Consider the following 21,316-nt stretch of genomic DNA (forward strand, 5'->3'; position numbering starts at 1 on the left):
TAACTACTCATCAATTCTGGACTCTAGCGTGAGAAAAATGTGTTTTTGCTGGAAATGGAAATGAGAGTAGGGAGAATTTTTTTTTTAAGTTTTTTTGAGACAGAGTTTCTCTGTAGCTTTGTCCTGGAAACTAGCTCTTGTAGACCAGGCTGGCCTTAAACTCACAGAAATCCGCCTGCCTCTGTCTTCCAAGTGCTGGGATTAAAGGCGTGCGCCACCACTACCCAACACCAGAAAGCAGATATTTAGGGAGCTAGAATTCCCACCTGGTGGAACCTTCCATAGACACTAGATAGGTTCACTGAACTCCTCTGTCAGAGAACTCGTTTTCTGCCTCTAGGTTTAGGGGATGTCTTGTCTGTTCCCCAGCCACTGGTGTCCAATCTCTACTGCCAATTCATACAACCTGCAGAGTCAATGTAGTACAGATTTCTTCTACACATCAATAAGTTGAAGACTTGTGTCTACCTTCCATGCATATTAATGCCTACCACATTTCTGTGAGAGATGTTGTATCAAGCATTACAACCATAACATTAGCCTAAGACCATTGAAAATGGTTATTGTAAGAAAATGGACTATGCCTCACTCAGGCTCAGACTCTGTTGACAGAGGTTTCTGTACCACCCGTTCCCACAGCCATTCAGTCCCAAAGAAACATATAGAGGCCCACATTCATTTACAACTGGTTGGCCTATTAGCTGAATTATTAACAAATTCTTCCATCTTAAATTAACCCATAATTCTTGGTTGTGTTAGCCATGTGGCTTGGTAACTTTCATCAGTGTGGCATTCTCATCTTTTTCTAAGTCCGGGTGATGACTGCAGACTGAGCCTTTCCTCTTCCCAGAATTCTCCTATTCTGGTCATCCCAGCTATATTACTGCCTGACTACTAGCCAATCAGCATTTTATTAGACCAGTACAAGTGACAAATCTTTACAGGGTACAAAACCATTGTCAGACAGCAAGGTTCTTTCCTCTTCCTTTCTTTCTTTTCATTCTTCCCTTAAACCCCAGCAGGAAAGGCAATTAACCCCAAGCACTAGCATCTCAGGTGTAGGCACTTAGGCTGTTCATACACCTCATTTAACTTACAATAACTCCTTTAGAAGGCTGTGCTAGCTTTATTTTGGGATTTCCAGTCTCAGCAATGTAAATAACTTGACAAAAATAATGTGATAAAGTCAGAAAATACATGACAAAATTTCAAGACAAGGCCTAACTAAGCACAAACTCCTTTGACAGGTAGCTTCCTAGAATGAAAAAAGCAAAACAAAACAAATACCCACTCATTAAAACTATTAACTATTGAGAGAGAGAGAGAGAGAGAGAGAGAGAGAGAGAGAGAGAGAGAGAGATATTTGCTGGGTGGTGATGGTGCACACCTTTACTTTAAGCTTTAATCCCAGCACTAGGGAGGCAGAGGCAGGTGGATCTCTGTGAATTCAAGGCCAGCCTGGTCTAAAAGGAAGTTCCAGGGCAGCCAGGACTGATACACAAAGAAACCCTATCTTGAAAAATAAAACAAAAAATTCTATGTGTGCATGTCACATGGATGTGTGGCATAAGTGCCATGAGTATGAAGTTCGGAGGACAACTTGTGGAGTCAACTCTTTCTGTACGCCTTTACATGGCTTCCAAGGATCAGGATCTAATGGCCAGTTGTACATGGCCAGCACTTTTGTGTAATGAACCTTCTTGCAGGTCCCCAAAATTATGAAATTTTAATATAATATTAATTCAAAAAAAAACCCTGGTAAACTTAATACCTTGGCCAAACCTAGAGGATTTGGCAGGACAGAAAAAGAAATTGATGGTCACTTTAACAGGCCCAAGCAGCAAAGGATGTATGAAAAGAGAGCATAGGCTGGAGACAATAAAAGTTCAGAAATTTCTGAGCAATCTCAACTTAAGTGAGGGACAAGAGAGAGTGAGTATTTTTGTTACTTATCCTTCCACACAAAACTTGACTTGAATGGCCAAAATGCCAGGAATAACAGGCAAGTCCTGAAATATACTTGCTTGAAAGAAAAGTTTTCAAGCTACTGAAATATTGAAAAGTTGCATAATTATCTTTATAAACTACTGCTATTCTATTCTGCATTTTTTTACCTTATTTGGCAGTATGGTATATTTATGGGATATGTGTTTGTGTGTGTGTGTGTGTGTGTGTGTGTATTTAGAGGGATACATTCATCCCATATTCCCTGGCCTCCACCTATGTATGTGCATGTGTGTGTGTACACAGAGACAAAGAAACACGGACACATACATACACAGACATACATAGACACACACACACACCATAAACATGCCACACTACCTAATAGGGTAAAATAAAATGCAGAATAGAATAAGATCTCTCCCTGAACCTGAAGCTCTCTTTCTGTTGGATTGACCAATCAGCAAGCTCCTAGGAGAGTTGCAGACACATGACCACTCCTGCTAAGAAATGGAACTCATGCACTCGTGATTTCACAGCAAACTCTCTTACCCATTAAAACATTTCCAGCTCTGGTTTGCTTTTGAAACATCTGTCTCATGGTTAACTATAGCAATCTATATAGCTGTATTCTTTAGCTTGCAATGTGTCTTCTGAAGCTATAATGTATAAATAAAAGGGAATCCCTGTCAAAATAAAATAATTGCAAATTATTTTGAATTTCTAAATGTTTCAAGCTGATGCTGATGTAGCCAGTACTCAATTAAACATTAAATAGTAATGTTATCAAGAAAAGGATGAGAGGCTCCCTTTTTTGCTTAAGCATATCTTTTTTAAAATTATAGATTAGATCATTCAAAGAGGCAAACATGGTCAGCTATCAGCACTTATATAGATCAACCACAGAAACAATTTGTATAATCAATACTGTTCTTTGCTCTGTAAACTTAAACTTTAGTAATGTTTCCAACTTCTAGCATTATATGCTATCTCTTTTAATTTAAGTGAATACTGCATATGTTAAAAGTATGAATGAACATGAGTTTGTTGATAATTTTCAAATACTCTTATAACTCTACAATTAACAGTGATGTTTCTCACTAACAAATCCACCTAACATCCACAGTACAGAAAATTGTAAATAGAGTCCCAAAGCCACAGGACAGGAATTGTACAAACAATGCTAAGCTGTCCTGGTTTCATAAAGTGAGGGTCAAAATGTTGTTTTTCCAAATCTAGTCACATTTCTTTACTCTGTAACACATCTATTTAGTTTGGCATGTGAATTATAGAATGCTTATTGTTTTAGTTACTCCGTTGTTAGTTTCCACCCCCAGATGGTAAATCACACATCACATACAAAACAGTAACATATAAGAATCACTATTTATCCAGGTGTGGTGTGTGGGAAGTCCTGTGTTACAGTTTCTGAGCTGATCATCCACACAATATGACGCAGGAAAACATGACCTGGTTTTCAGTGTACACATGTGAGTAAGATCCATCACCTTACACAACTTGGTTTAGGAAGAGGCAAAGGGGATGGAGGACAAAAGTGATTAAGTCTCTAACATTGCAAGGGGTTTCTTATGAAACCAGATAATCCAAAAACCACGTCATTTGTTTTTGTCACTCACTATTAAATAAACATTTATAAGGGACTTAATATATGCCAGGAATATTCAAACTTTTTGAAATATAAAACTGAAAAAGTCATAACCTTACACATGCATAGAGATAACAATACTTACAACATAATGAAGCTCAGTATGTTCATAACAGATCTGTTGCAATGTTATTTTAGCAACTCTTTTGTATTAAAAATGTTCCAGAGAAATTTCTATTACCAAAATAAAGATACCCCAGCTTTAAAGACCTAAATGTGTATAAACAGCACCTCAATGAAAATCTGTTTTAAGCATTATTTTTAACCACCCAAAAGAGATGTATCCACCGTGGTCCGGAAATTGAGATTGTACTTTGTACAAAAAAGATAAACAGATTACAGATCACTTTTTCTTTGTAGGCGAAACACCTGCCTCAGATTCCCAATTAAATTAGAATCAAGTGATTAGCTTCTATAGTTTCAAAGCTTTCAATATCAGCACATAATCTAGTCACTCAGGGAGATATTAATCTAAGAGGTCATAGTTGAGTCAACTAATTAAAATGCAAGGCACAGTACAGGGAAACTTCAGAAGGGTTCTTACATCCTGGAAAAATAGCTCTGTAGTCCCCTGGGTACCTTCTTCATAACAGCAACTAGCAGTTCATCTGGCAGTGAGAGACCTGGTTACCACAAAGTGAACCCCCTCATAATTAAGCTCAGCATATCTTGTCCTCTGTCATCATTACATTCGGAAATAAGATTTTAAGTAACACAGGCACTTATTTAATAACACATCATTGTGAACATCTTTCCAACTTACTGAGTGCACAACAGAGTTTAGCTTTACATCATAGTTCAGTGTCTAATTCATTTATTGGAATATTAAGATTTTGATGAACTAGATTTTTTTTTAAATCAAGGTTACTGTCCTGTGACCTCAGCTAACTCAAGACATCGTATTCTAGCTAAGCTGTGGTCTTCCCCTGTTTAAGACCCCTTTATCACTTCCCAGTTATTAAGGAAAGCAGCATTCTATTCTTAGTGGGAAGCCCTGTTCCCTTAAAGATGGAAGGCTGCAGCCTCCTTGGTTTGTGGAGATTAAAATGAAAAACAAAGCAGTCAAAGAGTTCTTATGCAAATAAATCATAGCAATGAAGAAACAACCCCGAGGCAAACCAAAACAGGAAATTCCATGAGGAAATAACGTGAGTAAGTCACATGATACCATGGCATCTCATACTTACTGTATCTGACATAGTGAACGGTGAGCCCAATGCACACAGCCAGGACAATCAGGGATAAAAAAGAGATGAGGCCAATAACCCAGGGCTCCACACGAGTTCTCTTCCTGGCCCTCACCACAGGCGGCCTGAGGAAGGGAGTAAACAGATGGATTACATGGCCGTACATTTCTCAGGTACACTCTAGACAAGTTAGCAACACTGGGCTTTCAGATGGTCGTGCGCTGTCTTGGTTACCAGCTGCTGAGACAAACCCTGGTTCTGACTGCCTGCCCTTGGGCAAGTAATTTGTTTCTTTTCTTTATTTATGGCACAAAGATGATAGGAATGGACCCTATATTATAGGGACTAAACATTATTTGTAAGGACTAAAAAATAGTTCTATATGTAAAATAATAACAAGAGTGCTTGGCTTATACATGGGGCTTCTGGACTAGTCCCACAAGCAGCATACAAGCTACAGAGTAGGTGCTATAGAACTATCCATTTAAAGCTTGTTTCTAGACAGTAGAATTTTCAATGGCTTATGAAATGTGGTAAAGCTTAAACTGCATAACATGCTGCAGATCTAATTCAACTTGCCTTCCAATTTCATGATCCAGTTCCAAGCCTAACCTTGAGGGTGCAGAGAAGGGATTATGGAAGTCCTCCTAAAAACCCTAGTGTCTGAGCTAATATTTACCTATAAGCTTTTGTCATGTTTTGGGAGCTCTTTTTGTGTGACTTCATCTTTCCCTCAAAGCTCAGTCCTAACACCTGAAGGTAAACCAGACTTCTGTTTGATTAATTCAACCACCAGTCATTCTGATTATATATTCCAGTTGGTAAGAGAATTCAAATACAAAAAAAAAAAATAAAAAGTCACTGCTTGGTAAGAATTTGGCTGCTATTTTTTTTTTAATTAGCTATTTCTCATGTCTATAAATTGAGTGGAATGGGCTTCTTTCTTTCTAAAATTCTACTCATCCAATACGTGAAAGATGGAGAGAATGTCGTGACCTGGTGGGGAAGTTCTGGTACCAAATCCCATTAAAGAGAATTGTACTTCCAGCCTTTTTATTACCACCTCTGACTCAGGCTCAAACCATTCAAATGCTAAGATTTGCCACCTATCAATAAGGCACAGGACACTCATCCTGTCTGTAGCACCCCAGTGAGAGCAGGAAGCTTCTCATAACATGAAAAGTACTTTGCAATAAATACTTTTTATTTATAGCAGTAAAGAGGACTCATTGCTTGGTATGTAGGACCACCAGGAAATGTCACATTGATTTTGTATCACTATCATTGCATCTTTGTGCCTGGTTCATGGAATAGGGAATATTTGTGTTACCATCTTCACAGGACCCTGCCTGTCCCAGCTGCCAGTTATAAGGTATAATGTCTAGACCCAAGGGACCCTAGTTGTTTCCCGCCCTTCTTGTTATGGTTTTCCCATGGGATGGTAACCATGGAAACTTCAGTGTTCCCTCTCTGACCTCTTTGATCATCAGTTCTCCCTTGAGCAGAGTTCCAAACACCTGTTCCTAGGATGGTAATTACTATAATATAAAAATACTTTTTCATCAGGTGCTTATTTTTTTTCCATGTGTACTGTGCCCAAGAAGCGCTTCAGCTTTATTCCTGCCCGTTTATCTCTGAATGCTTGCTATTCACCTGTTGCAGAAGACAGGAGATGCATATAGCAGACGTAAGCAAGACTTGGGGTTGATACGGGGAAGGGAGGTTTTTCAAAAAATGTCGTGCATGCCAGATGAAGAATATAAATTTATGTGTACACAAATCAGGAGATAATGGCAAAACCTACATGGTTACTATGCTGAGATGAGTTGTATTTGTTTCACAGTGACTTCTTTAATCCAGAAAGAAATCCAAGCAAAGCAATCACTAAGTTAATGAGTGCAAATCTGCTTGTATTAACAAGAAAGTGGTCAATTATCCACTTAATAAAAAAAGTGAAGATGAATATGAATAAGAGGTATTTTGCATTCTAATTTTAAGGTAATTATATGGTGTATGAATAATAAAAACATAGGAGGTGCTGAATTATTAGCAGAAATAAAATAAGAAATGAACAAAACTTTCATTTGGATCCATGCCTGTTTTGGTTTTATGATAGGTATCTTAAATAATAAATTAGGCTTTTGAATGAAATGGAGAAGAGAAAGAAATAAAAAATGATAAAGAGAACTTATAGAGAATTTAAAACTGACTGAAGAAGATCAGGTCTGGTGTGTGTGGGGGGGTGGTTATGTGTATGTCTCTGTGTGTGTGTGTGTGTGTGTGTGTGCGTGCGTGAGTGCGTGTGCATATATATACTTCATTTCACTACTGTGCCAAGGTACCACTCTGGCTTCCTTTCTTGATCCCTTCAATATCTGAGTGGCATGCTTTCTTTGGTGTTAGGAGGCAAGCGGGATATCATCGGGCAAAGTCAGAGAGAATCCAGTTAAGACAATTTAGACAAACAATTATAAGAGTGTATTTCTATATGCTTCCACCAGCTTCTTTATCCAGGTAGATGTGTTACTCTCTCAAGTTGTCTCTGTATGAAAAACAAGAATTATTACATCCACTCCTAACCTGATGAGCTCTGGGGAGGTAAAAGTATTGTAATTTTATTATATTGAATGCCCATGTGAAAAAAGTATACAAAAAAGTAGCATTTATCATACTTATTTTAATTATTGATAGTAATATTGATACCCACATTACCAAGATACTTGCCATTTGAAACCTTGTATTTTCCTTTCCCAATCTATAGCATTGTTTCCATGTCAATTAACTTGGCTTCTTTTTTCTTTTTATTAAAGTATAAGTTGTTATTTCTTAGCTACCTTTTTTCTCAGCAAGTCATTCAGTACTAAACTGCTCCAAAGTCGATATGGTTAGAAAGTGTTCTAAAAGCACCAATAAAATGGAGGAATAAATCTATTTCTCACATTAGTGGATGCTCCTGTACCATGTGCATGTCCTATATCAGATACCATGTCCAAACACTTCTTTGCCACTCCAAAAGATAGCTTAATTCATCTCAATTCACCCTCAGGAAGACTTTTGGAATTCTAATGCCTTCATTAATTTCAAATTGCCAAATTGCTTCCTGGTTTTTTTTTTTTCTTTTCATTTGGGGAAATGTATAATTAGTGAGAATTGAATAAATATAGGAATTAAGGTACAGATGTATTTGACTGGCCTTAAATTGTTAGAAGTTAAGTAATAGACCCAACATTGTGTTATCAACATCAATTCTTAGTATGTCATTTTTAGGACAGAACTATAAAAGGAAAGGCAGTGACAGCAAAATGTGAGGGAGAGTGAGAGACAGAACAGCAAGCAAGCCTGCTGACAGGCTGTGGATGATTACATAAGGAGGGAGTGCAGTGCTTCTGAGGAGAGCTTGTCAGAACAAGCCCCCACTTAGCACAGGTCAGCACTGTGTTCAGAACAACAGTGCTCTCAAATTTCTTGTTCCTTCTCCCTGATGGTAAGTAGTGCTGATGTTGTCAGTTCCCACATCTCAGCAGCTCAGTCCAGCCCCACTATTCTAACAAGCATGATTATGATGTTCATAACTCGATGGTCCTGATGAGTGATCATCAGCCTCTTCCGCCAGAGTCTGGCCAGCTTTTGTTAAAGGCATAGCTCCTTCTGTTGCTGTTTTCTAGGCTGTGGGTTCTCTGCTACAGGTACTCAGTGCTGAAACTGTACTGTAAAGCAGCAACAGACAATAGAGAATCAATGCAGAGCTCAGCTGTATCCTTGTACATTTTCATATCTAGAGACCGATCTTTAAATATGTTCTAATTGCCAAAATATTGTACGAGCTGATTTTTCAATCACTTAAAAGCATGAAAACTGTTCTTAGTTCAAGCACCACATAAAAGGAAGTCATGCATCAGGATGGGCCCCCAAACTAGAGTTTGCAATGACCGTTCAATGGATAGCCCACAAGTCAACACTAATGATCTCTTCCTGCTGTAGTCCTGCCAAATCTGTCTCCCACTCTGCTGCCGATGAACATGTTCTAGAAATTCCCAGTATCTGACCCACAGCTTGGTAACAGTTTTCTCTCCCAGCTCCCTAGGCCCTGAAACACTCCCGGTTCTAGTAGACTCTCTACAAGTGTCATGGACAATGACTTAGCCTGCTTACACCCCATCCTTCTTCCCTTAGCAAGCTCTTCCTATTGCCTCCTGTGTAGAGCATCTGAGGTCTATCCTTTGCTCATCCCACAAAATGCTTTCATGTGTTTAGGAGATGACTTTAAAACTCTCTGCTCTGGTTCACCTTTTCATCCTAAACATCATATTGACAGATTTTTATTGTGTTTTGTTTTGTTTGTTTGTTTTTGTACCTTCATGGGGCTAAGCCTGAACGTCACCTCTCTATATGCATTCCTACCCCATGCTCAAGAATTGCTCATCCTTCAGGAACCAAAAGAAAGTTGACTAAACTAACTTGCAAAAAAGTCATTCTTTGGTACCATACTATGGTGTTTGATCTTTCTCAATGAACTCAGAGTCTGTCTTAGTTCTAGGAAACAACTTGAGATACTGAGGACAAGGAAAGGCAAGTCAGACCTTGCTAAGAGAAACTGCTGTTCCAGAAAGTCTCATTTTCATAAACTACTTCATATGGTGATCAAGATTTATGGCGAATGTTGCTACTTGTATTTAAAACACATGATTTTCCAACTATATATTCTTTCTACTATAAAACTGCTACCAAAGTACACAGAGTGAGAAACACAGATAAGATATAGTATAACATACATGTTATATCAGAACAATAGAAGAAAAAAAAATACCACAAAGTGTTAACATCATGTATCTAAGGCATTACAAATTTCCTCAAAAACAAAACAAAACAAAAAAGAATGCAACATATCTTTGCACCATTAATCAAATTTCCCCCAGTGTAAACAAATGGAACACATATTTAACTAATATTGTACAACAGGAAGACAACGGATGTAGACATCTGGCCCCAATGACACACACTCATGGGCATGAGTATGCATGAGTGCACATGAGCACACCCATGACTGCACACATTAAGTTTTTAATTAAAAAAATAAAAAGCAGGCTTGTCATAGTGGTGCATGCCTTTAATTTCAGCACACAGGAAACAGAGATAGGCAGATCTCTAAGTTTTAGACTTGCCTGTACTATAGAGTCAGGTACATACAGAGAAACCAACATAAAAAAAAAAAAACAGGAATAAAATAAAATAGCAATACATCAATTAACATTTACAATGTGTTTACTACATGTGTGGCACAAGCTTAGTTTACAATGGTGATTCTCAACATGTAGGTTGAGACCTCTTTGCGGGTCACATATCAGATATCCTACATATCAAATATTCCCACTATGATTCATAACAGTAACAAAATTATAGTGATGAAGTAGTAACAAAATAATTTTGTGGTTGGGGGTGACCACAGAATGAGAAATTGTATTAAAGAGTCTCAGCTTTAGGAAGGTTGAGAACCACTGGATTACAGGTTTGTGTTTGCGTTTCCCACCCATGTAAATGCTTCGGCTGCATTTTATTTTGAATAAACCATGTATTGTCAGGACGCTGTGATTTTTACTCTAATATTTATAAAACAAAATTACATAATCATCCAAGAAAGAAACAAAATAAAAAGTATATATAGGCATAGGTAGTGTGCTTACTAATTTTATATCAACTTTACACAAACTAGAATTATGTAAAAGGAAGGAATCTGGACTGACAAAATGCCTCCAATAAGTACTGTCTCTAACACATTTTCCTAATTAGTGATTGGTGGGGTAGGGCACAGACATTGTGGGTGGTGCCATCCCTGGGCTGATGGTCCTGGGATCTGTAAGAAAGGAGTCAGAGCAAACCATGGGGAGCAAGCCAGTAGGCAGCACCCCTCCATGGTCTCTGCATCAGCTCCTGCTTCCAGGTTCTTGCTCTACTTGAGTTCCCTTCCCCACTGCTTTGATGATGACCTATTACAGAGAACTGTGAGTGAAATAAACCCTTTCCTTCCCAAGTTGCCTTTGGTCATGGTATTTCATCACAGCAATAGTAACCCTAGCAAAGATGGGTAGTATGTTTTTGTAGCTTTTTAAAAATGTATTAGTGTATTGCTTGTATACATGGGTACCACTTGCTTGCCTGGTGCCTATGGAGGTCAGACAGAGCATCAGATCCCTAGAGATGCAGCTGGAAAACTGATCTTGAGTTCCCTGCAAGAGCAACAAATGCTCTAAACTGTTGAGTTGTCTTTCTAGCCGTGATTCCTAATATTTTAAGAAGAATTTCAAGCAAATTATTCTTATAAAATTGCAAAAAAAACCATATTTCTATTCTATTCACTGATGTACAGACCACATCATCATCATATTCTGTGGATTGATTTATATGTTTAAGCCTTATAATGATACTTATTCATAATTCCCATAAAAAAGCTGCAATTAAAGCAAAAATGTCAGGGGTAGGGTAGGGGGGAAGGTGGAGGGAATGGAAGGAGGGGAGAGAGTGGGAAGTGGAATTGGTATGTAAAATGATAAAAGATAGTTTTTTAAAAAAATTAAAAAATTAATAAAGCAAGAATGCCACTTGTTGACAAACAACTATTTCTATTTTATTTTTACAGTATCAATACAAATAAAAGAAAACTGTTTTTATTTCCAGTTCTGGGGATTAATTTAAAACCTATGTTGGGTAATTTACTCTATAAATGCTCTGATCACAAATGTTTTTGTCTCCCATGTTGTACCAAACTGATTTAAGATGACTTATAAAAGTGTGTATGTGTGTGTATGTGTGTGTGTGTGTGTGATGTGAGAATGTGTGGTGGTGTGATGGGAGTGTTGCTGTTGCTACTAAACTAAACGTGTGGATGGAAGAAGAAGGAAACATATAAGTAAAAATATAAATGGAAATAGTACTAAAAATGTCTGCATACAGATACTTCCTTGAGTCATGCCACAACACTGGTAGTTTTCTAGAAGACATCCCCCAAACGAAACATACAACAACAAAGGAAAAAAAGCAAATCCTGATCTGATATCTTCTTTTTTGGCATTCAAAAGGAAAAATCACCGCAGTTGTTCAGCAACACCATTATTAGGCCTTCATAAAAAGCATGCTGTGTAATATAATTATCTTCATTCTCTATTATTAACATCTGAATGAAAATAGCTACATAACACTCTTATTATGTTCCTCAGTACTGGCAGTGTCAGTAATAGTTCATTAAAAGTAATTTGACAGAAAGGTGGCTTTATGAAATCAATCAGATATTAAGCATTGCAACAAGTTTTAAAAATATTCAACCAGCAAGGACACCACAAGAACATGACCCACAGAACCAACTTAGCAGGGCTCATAGGGACTCACAGAGACTAAGCAACAACAGGAATCCTGCATGGGTCTAAGCTAGGTCCTCTGCATATGTTATGGCTGCATAGCTTGGTGTTCTTGTGGGACGCCTAACAGCAGGAGTGGGGACTATCTCTGACTCTTTTGCCTGCCCTTAGGACCCTTTTCCTCCTGCTGGGTTGCCTTTTCCAGCCTTGATGAGGCTTTGTGCCTAGTCTTTTTAGGATTTGTTGTGCCATGTTCGACTCATATCCCTAGGAGGCCTGCTCATTTTTTTAAAAGGGAAATAGAGTAGGCGTAGATCTGAGGAAGAGGGGAGTTTGGGGGAATAGGGAGTCCTGGGAGGAGTGGAGGTACGGGAAACTGCAGTCAAGATGTAGGTAAAGAATAAAAAATTTAAATTAAAAAAAAATCTGACCAGGCTTTCATAATTACTATTGTAATGGCTTTAGAAATGTTATATTATAAAATAGCTAAAGATTATTGGAATAGTAGACATATCAGTAGACTCTAAAATATTATATTGTTTGATAAATAAATTCTAAGTAGATATTTTGACAGAAAATCCTGCAATATATTATTAACTTAGGCAAACCCTAGATTATAATCATTTCTGTTTTTAACCAATCCCAAAACTCAGGTGATATTTCTCTATGGTAATGCTGGCAAGACTGCATGTAATCGCATCAGACTTTGATAGATGTTTTATGCAAATACCAAAAGTGGCTCCACAATGGGGACTTGATCTGATTGATATGACCCTACTATCAATGTCATTATAAACTTGCCAGCTCTATAGGTTATACTTAGATTAACACAAATTGGTATGCATGTTGACACTTTGACTAACCTCTAGAAATTTATAACTATGGATAAATAGGGCACAAATATTTAAAAATATGTCATTAAGTAGTTAGGTATAGGATTGCACATATGTTGATCACTGTAAGCTTCAATACTAATGTTTACTTTCCTCATAGACTTCTGTTCAGGATCATAAACTGGCATGGGGGACCTTTAAAAGCCACAGTTTGCTACAGCAGGACAAACAAAGCATGCCATGGCAGCCAGAGCTGGGGAACTGAACCCCAGAAAATGGGGCAATGCAAGAATTACCAGGCTTGCCTATGATACTGTATATGGAGGGGTATATAAAAGGAAGGTTGAGGAATCTGAGCTGGAGACCTCCCTATCGCCACTAACACAAAGCTTCAGACATTCAAACACTTTCTGTAATGTTTCTATGTTTCTACAAAATCTGCATTAAGACTTTTGACTTTAGTCCCCCTGTGAGAGCTTGACTAACAAGGTGAACTGGCCATAAACATGAAGACAAGTGACCTGAGTCTTAGTCTTACTTGGAACAAAAATCTGAGTTAACATTCAAAATTACAGTAGTTCAAGCATCCTAGCCTTTTGTAATATGATGTCATATGCTTTAATGTCTTAAGAACCGATGGTAAGCCAGGCGGTGGTGGCGCACGCCTTTAATACCAGCACTTGGAAGGCAGAGGCAGGCGGATCTCTGTGAGTTTGAGACCAGCCTGGTCTACAAGAGCTAGTTCCAGGATAGGCTCCAAACCACAGAGAAACCCTGTCTCAAAAAAACAAAAAAAGGGGGCTGGAGAGATGGCTCAGTGGTTAAGAACATTGCCTGCTCTTCCAAAGGTTATGAGTTCAATTCCCAGCAACCACATGATGGCTCACAACCATCTGTAATGAGGTCCGGTGCCCTCTTCTGGCCTGCAGACATACACACAGACAGAATATTGTATACAGAATAAATAAATAAATAAATATTAAAAAAAAAAAGAATCGATGGCAATAAAAAAATTTACCTTATCGCCTTTTTAATGCTCAAAATCTCATATAATTCAGAAGTAATGTTTAGCATTATTAAAAGCAGTGTTCCATGTATTAATCAGTCTTTATATGTTTCAAATGTACTGTTTTTCTGTTGACTCTGATATCAGAAAATTTGACATAATTTCCAGCAAGTTAAGAGACTTAAGAGACTACAAGTCATTTTTTTCTTAATTTTATCAATAGTTTTATTTTTAGGAAACAGGTATAAGAAGGAAGTTAAGAAACTTTTACATTTCATTTTTAACAAATCTCTACTAGTCAATATTTTTAAGCTATCATAAATTGCATTTTACATTAATTTAAAATAAAAGGCCCCTGAAAATATTACATGGATAAATATCAATTAAGCATCAAATCTGTGAAATACTTGTAGTTTTCAATACTTGCTTTCCAAGTTGGTTTTAAAATTTTCTAAGCCATGCTCTGAATAAAGCTTAACCCCGGGATTGCCAGGTAGAACACAAGATATGTATGCTCTGTGCTCTAGGCACCATTTCCCAGGGAAGCAGAAAAACGCATCACCAAGGATACCCCAGACAATGTCTAAACTCTGGTGCATCCTGAAACCTTATTTGAACTACCTTCACAGTAGCATGCAATTGGAAAATTATGGGCCCTATTTATCTTTATATGATTGTTCAAATAAATTAGATTTACCTAATTAATAAATGTCTTGCCACAAACAGTGACCTGTAACATACGTAAACTAAAATTCCAAAAAGATTGAAAGATTTGTGAAGAAGATCACTTCACACTCAGTCATACTTTAAAGTATGAGCATTTTAGTAATAACACATTAATATTCTCAAATTCTTATTAAAGTAAAATAGTTTTTCCATGTACATCAATGCCCTGAGATTACAAGAAAAGTGTTCTAATCAGAAGAACCCAATAGTTATATTTAACTACATCCGTGACTTTAATTTTTATCTACAAACTCATAGCTACCAAATCTATAGCTGTGAATTAACTTCCCAACTTTAGAGCTAGGTATCCCCCGGCCTCCTCTTTACGACAATGATTCCACCCCTATGTCGTAGGTAGAGACTCCTAAAACCTATCTCAAGGATTTGTCTTTTTCTTTAATAAATAAATCCTGATAATTAAGTAGGGAACGTGGCAACCTGCAGAATAAATGTGTTCTTTATTGATATGAGCCACCATTTAAAGCCAAGTCTAGTTGCACATGCCTGTAATTCTAAATACTCAGAAGCTAGTCTGAAGAACTTAATGATACCACTTCTCAAACTTTAAAAACTAAAATGAAGGCCAGGGGCATATCTCAGTTATCAAATTCTTGCTTAGAATGTTTGAGGCCCTAGATTCAATTTTGAGTACCACAAAAAGAGAGGAGAGGGAGGGAGAAGGAGAGAGAGAGAAAGAGAGAGAGACTCACCATATGAATAAGTAGATACCAATGGAATCTACTGTGGTGGCTAGAATCTTGATTTATATTTCATAACAAAAATACATATTAATTAATTAATTGAAGATTAAGTATCCTTATTAATTCATGCCTTAAAAACTATATGCTAATTTGGGTAGAGCAGTATGGTAAAAAGAGTCTAGATATCTAATTACCTTCTTCCCCTCACACAGCTGCTGGCCTCCAGACTTGTTTTACACTAAACATAACGAAATTTCTCACATACTCTAGAGTTATCCTCACCCTGCTGTTCCAAGTTAAATCTGATACGACTACGATTCACAGAGCAGATCACTTACAGTATTTATCATTTTATGTCATATTTAGGAGAAAAGAACCTCAGGATAGATGGTTAGTAACTTTCTGGAAGTTTCTGTCTAAGAAAAAGAGATGATAGAATATTTTTATATAATGACTTTTAATAGCGGTGTAATTTCTGAAATACAAATAATAAATTTAGTAGTAACATTTCAAGACACTGAAGTCCCAATTAGAATCTTCTCATTACAGGAGATGTTCAGAGGTAAAGGTTTTGAATATTAATCCCCCTTGCTCTTATCTTGCCTAGCCATGGTCTAACAGTGGTCACGGCTTCAGTCTGATAACACCTTTCCTATAACTGCAGCCATGGGCCATCCTTCCCAACATTTCTCTCTAAGCCAGCATGCCCACTGCTGATTCTAGGGCATTTTACTTTCCTTTGTTTCATGCCCAGAATAGAGGCTATCATGGTAAATTTACCCTGGGCATTTGAGAATTTGTACTCTGTCCTTTGTGAGTAGAGGGTTTGCTACAGGTCAGCAAGGTCAAATTGTTTTACTGTTTTCAGGTTCTCTGTATATTACCTGAGTTTCTGTCCATTTGTTCTGTCACATAGTGATGGGGAAGAGATGACATATCCAGGAAGAACTCTGGATTTGCCTATTTTACCCATGGCACTGTGTGTTTTATTTATTTGAACCTCTGTTCTGTGATGGAGTAAACATATTTTGGACTGCTATCTTTTTGGTCAATTTAGCCTTTTATCCTCAGTCATGTTCTTCATTCAAAAGTCTACTTTCTCTGAGATTAATACACATATTTACACACATCTTTGATTAGTGTTTGCTTGATATTTGGGTTTTTTATCGTATGTTTAACTTTTCTATGGTATTATATTTAGAGTGGGTTACTTCTAGAAGGAAAATAGGTCTTATTTCTCTTCTTTTACTTAATCCCACCTGAAAAATCTCTTTCAGTGTGTATTCATGTTTACATTTTAAAATTACATCCACTTTTTTTTGCAGGGAAGGGCATACATGCTATGTGTATGAAAATCAAAGGACAACTCCCAGAGATCAAAGCTCTCCTTCCATCGTGTGTGCCCTGAAGATCAAACTCACACCATGCCTTTACTGGCTGAGTTCCCCTTCAGCCCAGTCTTTCAGTATTTAGACCAGTGGTTCTCAGTCTGTGGGTTGCAACCACTTTAGAGGTCAAACAACCCTTTCACAGAGGTCACCTAAGATCATCCTGCATATCGGATATTTATATTATGATTCATAACAGTAGCAAAATTATAGTTAAGAAGTGGGAACAAAGTTAATTTTATGGCTGGGGATCACCACCACTTGAGGAACTCTATTAAAGGGTCACGGCATTAAGATGGTTGAGAAACACTGGTCTAGGCCATATACATTCAATGTGATGATTAATACATTAGACTCAGTTCATTTTACTTTGAAATCCCTATACTCTTGTAAATTTTCCTTTAAACTCTCACACGTATTTTAAAGATCTTAAGAAAATAAACATAGGGCTGGAGAGATGGCCCAGTCATTAAATGCTAGGTTCACAAGCAAAAAATAAGAAAATAAAAATAATCTATTCTATATATTAAAAATAAAAATAATCTCCTGTTATAAGCTCTGTAACTTCAAGCTAATGGCTTCCATTCTTTACCTGGTAGATTAAGACATGGACTTTTTGGCTATGAAGAGCCTGGATTTGTCCCTTACAGTACCCTTCATTAACTAGGTGACACTAGGGAAGATGAATGCCTCCCTGAGTCTATGTTTCCCCATCAACAAACTGAACCAATGCTATAACCCAATTCATAAGAATCTTCCAACATCAAATGGAAACATTTGTAGAGGTTCTGGCACCTTTCTAATCAAATATTAAATACTCAATAATTATTAACTAATGTCTATATTTCTTCCATAATACAAAATCAATTTTCTTTTCAAGTGGTCTCACATGTGCATGAGGGTTTATGAAAGGAGAAGAGAGGACCCTCCAAGACCTGTTCCTAATCCATCCACGGCAATTCTTTTCTTGCACTGGAGACCAGCTTTAAGCAGAGAACAATTAAATTTGAAAAAGTAATTGTAGAAGCACTGATTTTAGGGTTAACACAGTGCTAGGCTCCCGGAAGTCGTACAGCTCCTGCTAGCTAAGGTGTGTACAGTTTAGTGCAAGGGTTAGAACTCTGAATTCCCAGAACCAGTGCTCAACAAGGTAAGAAGCACCTAACAACAGCCTTACTGTAATGTCCTGAATGACAGTTTTACAGAGTCATGGATGTATATTAAATTTACTGTTTTGGAATTTTTCTTGGTTAGAAAAGCTGAGATGCAAAGATAAACGAAATCTTTAAAAGGACAAGGAAAATTAACTCTGATTAGCCAACGGAGGGCTTATGACTCCAAGAATGACAAGATGACAGAGACAGGAGGGAGGACGGTAAAATACAGAGCTGGAGTTAGAACATGCATGGTAAACCTTCAGCTCCACTCCTCACTGACTCACTGACTGGAGAGGTTCAGCCCCACTAATCTCTAGTTTCCTTGTATATACTGCCATCTAGTATGGAAATCAGCTGCTTCATGGGGTTGCTAGAAGGCAACAAATGGCAAAACACATGTTGGAATCTTTATCTACCAGCGAGTGTTTTTATTCCTCCTGCATGTATCCTCTGCATTTTGTGGCATGTGGCCTGACAAACATTCAATATTCAGTCTAGCTTTATAAAACAGATTTCCACTTAGCTAGAAGGAAGAAGGTCAAGGGAGCTACCACATGGTGACTACATTTAATAATAACTTAACAATTTAATCATATACATGAAAAATACTGAGGCTAGATTTTACCTGTTCTCACTAAAAGTAATAATCTACATGAAGTGCTGGGCATGCTCATTTTCCCAATTTAACTGTCTTATAATGTGTAGGTATTTCAAATCAACATGTATACAACATATGAATAATGTTAATTTTTAAGAAAGTCATCTATTTTTATTCGCATTCTAATAGTATTAGTCACAACAATAGCTTGGGCTGTGTAGTTAGCCCACACTAATCTGTCTCTCCTCCTAAACTGTGCACAGCACAGGTGCACTGGGAGGTCAGATTCTATCTCTAGTACTGACTGACTCACCTATTCCTGTAGCCATATGCAAATTATCTAATCTTGCCGTGTTCCGTGCCCTTTGCACAATGGAATTTTCATGCTTCCTGTTGCAGGAGCTAATTTCAAAGAACATTTATTGAATAACTGATTCGTTCTTTCAAAGTATAACTTTTCTATTTCCTAACACAGTAAGACATTCTATTTCTTAACACAGTAAGACAGTAAAACTGGTCCTAGAGAGCTCACATAAATGAACAGAAAGGCCCAATAAGGATGATCAGCATTGTGATTAAAGCATAGGTTTTGGAGTCTTACAGACATGTGCTCGTTTTCAGTTCTTTCATTATTACCAATTGAATAAAAATGATATGTCTCTAAGCCTCTATTTCCCCATGTATAGAATGGGTACAATATAACTATAGGTTGTTATAACGATTAAATACAAGTAATGTTTTAGAATGATAGTTGCTACACAGTATACTCAAATGATAGCAATTATTATTTTGTTGTGCTCTGACTCAGGGTTTAACTTTAGACAAAGTGCAAAATTCCTGTGTTTACTTATTCAGATTCAAAATACCACATGCCATCTGACATCTTCAGATGAAACATTGCAAGGTAAAATTTAGTGATGCTCCCGTGGTATTTTGGATTTCCCATAAACTAGTTTATCATCTCAGACTTACTATTTGAAAACCCTGAGAACTCACCCTCCCACGCAAGCCATATGTGTAGTTGGAGAGAAGTCGGGCTTCCAGGTCCTGACACCATGTCTTAATGCTGCAGCCACCTTCATTCTCAGCCTTCAGAGAGAATGAAGTCCTCCTTGATCCCTGGTCTACTGATCTCAGACCTGAGAAATTATTCTTTTCATTTACCAACCATTATCTTTAACCAAGTAGCTAAAAAGAAAAATATGCTGGAATGAATTCTATCTTGTGTTTTGTTTAGCTGAGGTTTCCCTATATTGCCCAGGATGTCCATGAACTTTTGAACCCAAACAATCCTACAGCCTCAGCTTTCTGAATGTCACCTCACCCAACGAGAGTAAAACTATTAATATAGTTCTTCTGAACCCTAACACTGATAGAGCCGTTGAACAGTCATGGAACCCATTTTTCCACGTAGTATCTCAGGAGAACTACTCCACAGCCACTGACACTAGAATGCTATCAGACCTGGGTATAAAATTCAGTGCTGATGTTTCAAATTGTTCTCGCTTTAAAACAACCAATCTCATTTCAGAGTTAAAGACAGATACAGTGAATTCTGACCAATGAACTCATTTGTACAGACATTGATGTAATATAAATGCTATGCTCACAGTCACTGGTCACCGTTAAGACAGCAGGAAAATTAGGTCACATGTTCATTTTATAGAAGGCAAAATTTAGACACAAGTAAGATAGTTGACTCTTTGAAGATGTGTAGAAATCCAAACATAGAAGTAAAATTATAATCCAGCCTCTCATTCTCAGCACACGTGTAGACAATTTCATGTTGGCTTTACATACCATCTGTCCCTTGACCTGTGTGGTTTATCCATACATAGTTTATCCATGTAGATATATGGGGGGATTTTTCCATTTTGGTAAAGCTCTCCAATGCCTTCGTTTACCACCCGTGACAACACTCTGTTCTGGGTAAAAGGGCCTACACTTCAGACTACAAGTGCAAGTACTAGATTCCACAGGGAGCCCGGACCACTTGAACCACACCACCTTATCTTTTAAAAAGAGCGATAACAATAATCACTTAGGAGAGCATTGCTCAATGGAATTACTCATTTTACAAGATACACAATATGAATCCACATAAGGCTCATCGCAACGAAAACTTAGTAAAACATTTTCTATGAACTGGACTGATCTTAGCTGAAAGAGAAATGAGCGTATGTTAAACTCTTGTAGCACAGCCATGTTGCAACTCTGAACCTACCTGTCATCAAAAATTCCTTTCAATATCACTGCTGACTAATTTCCGGGTGTGGCATAGTTGTATGATGAAGTTTTTCCTGCAAACAAACCTATTTTGCAGATGAAAATAAGACCTGCTTCCCTGTTTGACATAAACCACCCAAATATGGCAACACCTTCCCTTAGCTTCCATACCTTCAGAAATTATCCTCTCTTTCGTAATCACCACTGTGCTGCATAAATAAGTGCTCATCTCCTTTGAAGGGGAAGGTGAGCAGGGAGAGAGCACCTCTCATTAACACATAATTATTTCAATTTAAATAGAGCACAGGGTGACTTCTTTTGAATAACAACTGTCTCATTTACGCTTTGTTTTTCTTACCAGCCTCACATATTCCTTCCTTTACGTCTACACTACATTGTTGTTTTCTTAAACATGATGGAGTTGAGATTTCATTGGGGAAAATGTTTAACTCGTGGTTCAACCACGAATTTATTAGGCTTTGTGGCGTGGGGCTAAATAACTCTACTTTTGTTAAGTGCTTATTGATTCTAATGG

At 37.5% G+C, this 21,316-nt stretch overlaps 1 protein-coding gene across 1 annotated transcript in view; it reads right to left on the minus strand.

Annotated features, from left to right (window-relative positions):
- The window catches only part of LOC130876365 (transmembrane protease serine 11E), an 82,675-nt gene that overhangs the window by 16,027 nt on the left and 45,332 nt on the right, over positions 1–21,316 (minus strand). The window contains exon 3 of the mRNA XM_057772881.1: positions 4,798–4,922. Within this exon, the coding sequence (XP_057628864.1) occupies positions 4,798–4,922 (125 nt within the window). The remainder of the gene's footprint in view (positions 1–4,797; positions 4,923–21,316) is intronic.

This window comes from Chionomys nivalis, chromosome 6 (assembly GCF_950005125.1).
Source record: "Chionomys nivalis chromosome 6, mChiNiv1.1, whole genome shotgun sequence".
NCBI lineage: Eukaryota > Metazoa > Chordata > Mammalia > Rodentia > Cricetidae > Chionomys > Chionomys nivalis.